Source organism: Saccostrea cucullata, unplaced genomic scaffold, assembly GCF_032062105.1.
Source record: "Saccostrea cucullata isolate Sc308-1 unplaced genomic scaffold, CSIRO_AGI_Scuc_v1 ctg11502, whole genome shotgun sequence".
Taxonomy (NCBI): domain Eukaryota; kingdom Metazoa; phylum Mollusca; class Bivalvia; order Ostreida; family Ostreidae; genus Saccostrea; species Saccostrea cuccullata.
In genome coordinates, this window is record NW_026923082.1 from 10,723 (window position 1) to 20,217 (window position 9,495).

Here is a 9,495-nt window from a genome sequence, read left to right on the forward strand (position 1 = left end):
AACATGTACTGCACTTCCCTTCTTAGGTACTGCAATTTTATTGGATTGAGACGGTACGGATGTTGTTTGATAGGCAGGGCGTCGCCAACTATAACATCATGACAAGCTGCATTAGTTTTCTTTGGAACATCCGAGAAGATTTGATGATACTCATTCATCAAGTTTTTAACTTGTTCTTTTTGGTGAATGTTCAAATGTCCAAGTTTGGCATCAAAATCAGCCAAAATTTCGGAGTTTTTCAAGCGGACACTCTGATTACAATCTTTCTCATTCATTTCTACACTCGTATCACTTTCAATAGAATTTTGAATTGTCTTAGCATTGGCTAAAGTGGAAACTGGTTTTACAGAATTTCGGTCACACCTTTCAAAATACTCTTTTAACATGTTAATGTGACAAACCCGTTTCTCTTTACGTCGACCTGGTGTCTTAACTACATAGTTTACATCACTGATCTTGCTTTCAATTTCATAAGGGCCATAAAATCTGGCCTGTAAAGGATGACCAGGAATAGGTAAAAATACAAGAACCTTATCACCTGGCTTAAACACCCTATTTCTGGCATCTTTGTCATACCACATTTTCATTTTCATCTGAGAACTCTTCAAATTTTCTTGTGCTAATTTACAAGCATTGTAAAGTTTTTCTTTGAAATCAGACACATAATCTAAAAGATTAAGATCACTAGTCTCAGTCAGCCACTTTTCCTTCAACAATTTCAAAGGACCTCTAACTGTATGACCGAACACCAATTCAAAAGGACTGAACCCAAGAGACTCCTGGACTGCTTCTCGTGCAGCAAATAGCACAAGATGAACCCCTTCATCCCAGTCTTTCTCATACTGGTAACAATAGGTCTTCAGCATTGTTTTTAGGGTTTGATGAAAACGTTCTAGCGCTCCCTGGGACTCAGGATGATAAGCAGTTGATCGATACTGCCTAATACCCAACTCATGCCTGACTTGCTGGAACAACCCCGACATAAAATTTGAGCCTTGATCCGACTGAATTGCCTTGGGTGCTCCTACAAAACTGAAAAAATTGGTTAGGGCCTTAACTATGCTCTTTGCCTTTATATTCCTAAGAGGTATGGCTTCAGGAAACCGAGTGGATGTACACATAATGGTAAGTAAATACTGGTTTCCAGATCTAGTCCTAGGCAAAGGTCCTACACAATCCACCAACACTCGACTAAACGGTTCTTCAAAAGCTGGAATGGGTTGGAGAGGAGCAGATGGTATCTTCTGATTTGGTTTACCTACCATCTGACAGACATGGCATGACTTGCAAAACTTCGAAACATCCTTTCTTAGCTTAGGCCAATAAAAATGACTCAAAATCCTATTATAAGTCTTATTGATACCTAAATGACCAGCCATAGGTGTATCGTGAGCTAAACTCATGACATCTCGACGATAAGCAGCTGGGACCACTATCTGGTGAACAACACGCCACACTTCATCTGGGGAAGCATCAGGTGGTCGCCATTTTCGCATAAGGATGCCATCTTTCATATAGAAGCATTCTCCAACTTTAGTAGCCTCTTCTGATGGAAGTGCCCTCTTACTAAGTTGAATGATATCTGGGTCTTTATGTTGTTCAGAGAGTAAACGTTCTCGGCTGAGGATGTCCTTGCCTTGGCTAACTAGTGGATGCAACTCATCATCCTCACCACCAAATTTTGGTAAAAGTTCTTTCTTCTCTTGCTTCTTGATATTGTGTGGTTCCATGCTTGTTTGAGTGCCATCAAGGTCAGATAAGAAAGTGTCATTCAAATCAATATCAACAGAGGAATCTGTCTCGTCAAAGGCTTGAGTACGGTCTGCCTCCATCTCTCGTCTTCTGGCCATCGCTCTAGTAACAGCACAGGCTGGATAAATGTCATCATCTTTATCATCGCACAAAACATCTGGAGTGATTTTTTCACAAACTATAGGATCTGGTACAACTTTTCCACCAGCTAAATCGTTGCCTAGCAATAAAGAAATGCCTGGAACGGGAAGAGTAGGTCGAACACCTACGATAACAGGTCCAGTAACTAAATCTGACTTCAAACTAATTCTATGCAGGGGAACATCAATGACGCCTAGCTCCACACCCTGTAATAAAACTGACCCACCAGTAGAAGTCTGCTCAGACAAAGGAAGCACGCCCTCTAACAATAACGTCTGTGCAGCACCAGTATCTCTCAAAATCTGGACAGGTTTTATTTCGCTAGAGTCACCGAGTGAAACAAATCCCTGAGACATAAAGGGCTTATAATCCTCCATAGAATCAATAGAACTGGACTGTGAACCCTGGACATCAGGAGTGTCGGAACAAATCGAAACTAAGGCTTCTCTATCACCTCTAACTGCCGCACAAGCATGTGGTTGAGTTTTATCAAAGTCATTTTTTCTCTTAAGTTTAAAGCATTCACTAATCAGATGACCTTTTTTCTTACAATAACTACAAGTAGGAAGCGACCCTATTCCAGAAGATCCTTCAAAACGTCCTGGACTGGACTTAGAACCACCTTGGGATGGAGACTGGGAACTTGTGAAAGCCTGAGACCCTGAACCACTCTTTTTATATGTGTCTGAATTGGTAGAATTACTGCTAGTCTGAGATCTTGATACAAAATTCTTTTTATGAGACAGAGCATAAGTATCAGATATGACTGCTGCCTCTTCAAGAGTTTTCACATTCTTATCTTCTAAATGTGTTTTCAAATCTTGAGAAACACATTCCTTAAACTCTTCTACCAGGATGACTTGGCGCAAATTATCAAAAGTTTTATCAAGTTTCTTAGATCTAAACTAATGATCGAATAAATCTTCTTTCTCTCGTGAAAATTCAACAAATGTTTGATTATCAAACTTTCTATACTTTCTGAACTTTTGTCTATACGCTTCAGGTACTAATTCATAGGCTTTTAATATTGCTGCTTTGACCTTCTCATAGTCTGAACTCTCAACTACCCCTAGTGCAGAGTATACCTCAGCCGCTTTTCCAACCAGTACACTTTGTAACATCGTTGACCAAACATTTCGTGGCCATTTAAGATTCTCTGCGACTTTTTCGAATTGGGGAAAATATTTGTCTACAGATTTTTCTTGAAATTTTGGAACTAATCTGATATTTTTTGCTGCGTCAAATTCAGTTTTGATAACTGACGGTTCTGGTTGGTTTTGTAATTTTAATTTCTCTAATTCAAAGTTCATTTCACGCTCTCTCTCTCTCTCGCTCTTGTCTTTCTCTTTCTCGCTCTTCTCTTTCTCTTTCTAATTTGTCTAATTCAAATTTCCGTTCACGCTCTCGTTCTTCTCTTTCTCTATCTCTTTCTCGCTCTTCTCTTTCAAATTTTTCTCTTTCAAATCGCATTTTCTCTAACTCTAATTGAAACTGATAGTCTGCCATTTTGTAAGAGCCTAACTCTGATTTAACTGTATATTCTGGAAGATCGCATTTTTCAAAGATGTTTTCTTCTACTAGTTTGTTTGCAACCTTAATTCTAATGTCTTGCTTTCTCTGAGAGGATTTAACATCTAACCCAATATGCAAACCTAATGCGATCAAGTCATCCTTTTTTAACGTATCAAAAACCTGAACACTTGGTGAACTAAGAAAGTCTGTGACCGAAAACACCATGTTGATTTCTGCTGGCTTATAATCAAATGTAACGGTTCAATTAACAAAATTTTGACAATAAACTGCAAAAGTGCAAGAAATTCTTTATCCCGGACGAGCCCCCAATTCTGTTATGGGTCAGAATAACCCTAAATGCCAGCAAAGATCAATCACACAGTTTAAACTTAACAATAATTTATTTACAGTAATATACAAATCATTTAAAAGTACAAACTTAGCAAAAATCTAAAAATACATACATCAGAGTGTCCGTGGCTGCACACAATGTCCCAGTGAAATTATATCCCAGTAATACCTCAATGATGCTTATTCGACAATGTATATCTATGCATCGAATTGACAGGGTGTTTATACAGTATTATAAATCTAGAATATTCTAGAAGTTGTAAGTACATGATATTACTGGAAAGTTCTGGACATACACAAAGTTCAGGAATGTTCTAGAAACAATGACCAAACATGTTGACCACTCTGGAATGTTCAAGAAACTTAATGTTACTAATAATAGACATGATGAAACAATACAAATACAACACACCTCACAACAGTATATTACTGACAACAAGCTGATGAAACAAGGGGCATATTTGATTTAAAGACGAGTTGCAACGCTCTGGTCGGATTTCTAAATCAAACACCTCGAACATAACGCGCTTGGTGTAGAATAAGGTCACGAACATACTCTCCACTTTTACAAAAGTTTAAAAGAACAAAGATGGCTGACAACATTGACAAGGGGGAGGGGAGTGAGACGAGGCAGATGTTTGGTTAAGATTTCAGAAATAAATTAACATTTTAATTAGTAAAAAAGTATATTGGCTAATACTTCAGGAGAGGGGACATAAAAAATTGATTCACTCACAAATGTATTTTTGCCACATTACATCTGTTAATCATGCAATTTAGGCAGAAGAAAATAAACATTCGTAGTTTTCCCCAATATCGCCTTATCTTTGCTTTCTAAAAAAAAAGTCATCAATAAAATAAGGCAAAACAATGAATGGACATTTTCAGTGCGCTCGGGTTGTGTTCTTGCCATTTGATTAAAAAGAAACTGTGTTCGTTTGTGCGCATGCTCAATATCAACCCGACTTAACACTAGAGTTAACAAATCAAATGCTCCCAAGAATATCAGCAGTCTCGTTCAAAGTCATCTTTTCGTAAGTTCTATGGTCGATACAATGAACTTGTCAGCAAATGGAGTTTATCACTGAGTCAAATGCTGATCATTTCTGACGTTTTTTATGCTAATTGTTAGTCCATTATGCAATGTTATTTATACACTGAATTGACGACAGAATTTTCAGTTATTTCACGATCATGACAAGGAGCACACGGCGGGTATGACCGGTCGGCAGGAGATGCTCACTCCCCCATGGCACCTGATCCCACCTCTGATTTTTTGGAAGTCCGTGTTTGCTCTGATCCTATTTTGTATTTTTTTATGATTTTTTTTTATCTTGAGTTCGTTATCTCCATATGTTTCATTCCCCATGACCTATAGGTATATTTTTGTCCAAACATTGATATTATGCAAAAATTGTGAACTTTAATCCCTCCTTAAAAAAAGCTCTGTTATTTTCAGTTTTTGAAGAAAAAAAAAATTCGTCATATACACGTACATAAAATATAAATAAAAAGGATATTAAATATAAATTTTCCCTTGTACACTTGGAAGAACTCTTTTTTTTTTAATTAAAATATATTAAAGCGAAATCTAATTTCTTTATCAAAAATAAAATACATCATGTACATTTTTAAACAAAATATTGTAAATTACATAAGCTTACACAGGTACTTGTACACACTTGTAAGTTTTGTGAAGAATCGAAAACGCATGAAATATTTACAGCATATACTTATATCAATTTTCATGTATTACAGAACTTTGCCAAATAGGATCCACAATCCAACTGCAAAGAAAGAGAGATCATATTACACACTTACATATTTATTATTCTCAATAGAAAGCTTTTAAAAAGTCAAAATAATAAAAATATAAGATGTGAAAAATCCTAACAAAAATGAAATGGAAATCATTTCTTTTCTCTCTCTTTTTTTTTTGTGGGGGGTCAAATTAGCAAGAAAAAAAAAAGGGGGCACGCCTTCTGATTATTACAGTGACAGTTGTTTATATTTCAGTTAATAAGAAAAAAAAACAACTTTCATTTCGGAAATTGTTTTCTTCTTCTGGAAATAATTCATTGCTTTTTTTTTTTAAATAAACCAGTACACTAGGATAACATTACAGGGTTTTATATTCATAGTTTTTTCCTTAAAACATGAATATTATTTGTGTCGTGCAATACTTTTTAAAAATTAAGGAATTCATCTCAAAATGGTTTCTTGAATTTTTTTATATGTTGGAGGTTTTGACAAAGTTGCGCCCCTTCCGCTGCTCGCAAACCAAGCGTCGGAGTAACGCAGATGAACAGAAGCATTTTGACAGTGAGCGAGTGATTTCCGAGATGTAAATAAATATCGGTAAAATGTAGTAAATCTGGGATTATTGTGCACAAGATGGGGACACAGCGTGTCCTCTTTTATTTTTATGTGATATTTTGTGGGATCGAGCTGGACTTGATCGTGAATTCAGAGAAGATTCGTGAGTATCTTGTCTCTCTATTGTCATCGATTTTCGCCGTGTTTGAAAATTCTGCATGAGTCATGTCTTGGTTGTGGGAATCATAACTTCAGTGTTAGACTCAAGCAGCTCATTATTTTGTACACTCTATCGTATAGCCTCAGTTTACTGCATTTCCTGTGATAGAATGAACAATATATTACAAAAGCAGTTTTTGTCAGCATTGAGTCCTAGCTTAATGAAGCCCTTGTTCATGTTGTTTGAATTGTAAATCGAGGGTGTGCAAATCTACTCGATAAAACGATAGACATAATAGATCGGAGGGCCCGCACTATACATGAAAGAAGTTTTTTGGGGTGTCGGTTCATCGTTAAGTACCAGTCAATTCCATCCAGTGGTGCATGTAAATAATAAATAATATATTTTCAAATTTTTGGAATTTACGGTAAATGCCCGATTTTTAATGCATGTTTGTTAGAAAATGATTTATGAAAGATAGCAGTGCGTTTAAGTATTTTATTAATATAAACTTTAGTCTGTAAGCATGTGGTTAGTATCACCTCTACCATTCATTAAGTGTGAGGTACTTATGAATAATGAAAGTAGAAAAACCCAAACCACAATTCCAGGATGGGTAGCATGGGATAAATTGATTTCTCTTTATAAGTTTTTTTTAATCCCCACAATATTGCAGGTTGCAATATTATGTACTTTATTATGAAACAGAAATCCATCATATTGATAAACAATAGATTTCTGTCAGTTTTACTAACTACATATTATTAATGGGTGGCTCGCTTGGCACATTGACAGTGGTTCCATAAGAGCGTCTGCTCTAGAATCACAGAGTAATGAGTTGATCAGGTTCCAATCCCACTCTGGGTGGGGGGGGGGGGGGGTATCCATGGAGACGGGTCCTTCGTATGAATCCGTATAAAATGATGTTTCATGTCTTAGTAGCTGTTGGCACAAAAAAGATACCTCTCTGCTTAATGACCCTGAGTGCCTAGTAAAGGTTAAAAACTGCAGTTAAAAACTACAATTAAATTACTGTAAAATAGTAATATTTATTAATATTTATCATTAGATTTAAAATTCACATTTCAAAATCAAATCAAAATTTCTATGCTTAATTTTATTCATTATCATAAAAAATTAATATTAAGCATTATGATGTCAAATTAAGGATGAATTTCAGTTGTTCAGCTTAATATCAGTATAAAACATTGTGTATTATTAAATTATTATGGAATGATATATTCAATAATATCTCTGTTTTATAGGATTTGACTATGTTCAACTTCTACAACAAATCCCTCCTGACACCCCCCTACCTTACGAAATCATCTTCCCCAAACGAATCCTGACCAAAGGCAAGACGGCAGGGATATCCACCAGAGAATCTAAGATAGGACATCACGTAAGTTTAACCTCAGGCAAAGACTCTTGATTTGAAATGAAACTATAGCTAATTTTCAAAACCATCTACCTGACTGTTTGATTGAGTTAGTAATTATAATTATTACTAGAGCAAAGCTCGTTGCAAAGCAACGAGTAGGTCTTCCGTCCTGTTTGACCGGAAGTAGCCCCAAAATGGGTTGATTCATCTAAAGCTTAGTTAATTAATGCAAAAATAAGACATTTTTTGCTACTTCCGGTTTGACCGGAAGTGACGGCGATGGATGGAAATTAAATTTTAAGCTCTCAGAGACATATATTAACTAAAAACTTGTCAATAACGTCAAAAATTTGCATTTTTCGACTACTTCCGGTTTGGCCGGAAGTGACGACGCCGGAATTAGTTTGATGATTCTAAAAAATTAAGCTTGACATTGAAAACAACTTTGCTTCTTTGACGTATTACAAATTCTCAATACTTTTTGAGATATAAAGGAAAAACTTTCGGCCCCTCTAGGCCCTTAATTTAAGGGGTCAACCCTTTTTCCGAGATATCATTTGAAAGATCTTCTAATTCTGCACATATTATGTTCTATATATTTTAACAAAATATTTTTAGTTTAGAAAATGAAAATTAAAATATGAGTAATTTTTGGTTCTTCTAAGCGTTCTAATTTTTGACTCCTATATAGTGCCATTTTGAATAGAAGAATCGAAAAACAAAAACCGATGTGCACAACTTCAATCCTTCTATTATCTAACATCAGCAGAGTTTTTGCTCCAGCTTTAGCCGTCTCTGAGCCTTTGTCTGGAAAGAAAAGCCTATAAATTTTTGTTTAAAGGGAAATAACTCAAAACCAGAAGTGACTTTTTGAAATTTTTGACAGCATTCTGATTGAGTTTAGTAACTTCTAGTATCTCTGAAAATTTGAGCAAAATCAATTAAGAAATGAATGAGATATGAGGCATCAAAGTTGGCGTCTAGGAAGTAGAAGAAAAAAAGGAAACGAAGACCTTAAATATATATGTTCATCTGTGTATTCTGTGTGATTTTTTCTTACATAGGGGACGTACGAACACATAGAACAAGTGACATTTCAGCTCGTGGTCGACGAAGAAACTCACAAAATAAAACTTCAGAGAAACAGGTTAGCTTCAGTTCAACTGTGTAATAGATATTCAAAATAAAACGTGATGTAAGATTCACTACACAATGTAATTTTACTAAAACATCATGACTGAGGTATATATATTTTTTTTTTTGCAGTGCTCTTTTGTCCAATGGCATCAGTGTTAAACATTACCTTACCAAGAATCAACAGATCATTTCTAAGGTAATCCTGTCTAATCTTCTCCTAAATTTATAAATCTGTGCATGGTTCTTAGTTTTGTGAATCTTTCCTGACCAGTGCCTTAAGAATTTGAGTCTGTATTGGTGCCTAGATTTGTAAGTCTGTCCACAATGGTCCAAGTGCCCAAGTTTAAAGTCTGTGCAGATGAAGAATGACAAGGTCATATTGATTCAGATGAGCATTGTGGCCCATGGGCCTCTTGTTTGATCAGTGTATGTCACAATGTAAATTTAGTATAAGTTTGTACAAAAAAAAAGAAGACTGTTACACCTTTTGAAAGATAAACTTTTCTTTGGATTGAAACAATAAACTGAAGATTCACCAAAACAAAAAAAAAGAAGAAATGAACAGAATAAAGTTGGACGTAGAACCTGTGAATTTTTGAGCTGTGTTTTTTCTCTGGAGAAAATAAGGGAGCGTTTAACCAGTGATGTAGCATCACTTAAGTGTTTTAAAGCTGGCAGGAGTCCACACACACATTAAAGCTTCTCTGTGATCTACTGCACCTGAGAACACTTAACCCCGCAAGAG

General features: G+C 35.7%; 1 protein-coding gene across 1 annotated transcript; it reads left to right on the forward strand.

Moving 5' to 3' along the window:
* Nucleotides 1–6,053: 6,053 nt before the first annotated feature.
* LOC134263119 (uncharacterized) lies at nt 6,054–8,946 on the forward strand (the record flags this gene model as incomplete). Its single annotated transcript, XM_062745429.1, has 4 exons — nt 6,054–6,235; nt 7,498–7,634; nt 8,678–8,760; nt 8,880–8,946. Coding segments are annotated over exons 1-4 (372 nt in total), but the record flags the coding sequence as incomplete, so codon positions are not given.
* Between the last annotated feature and the right edge of the window lie 549 nt (nt 8,947–9,495).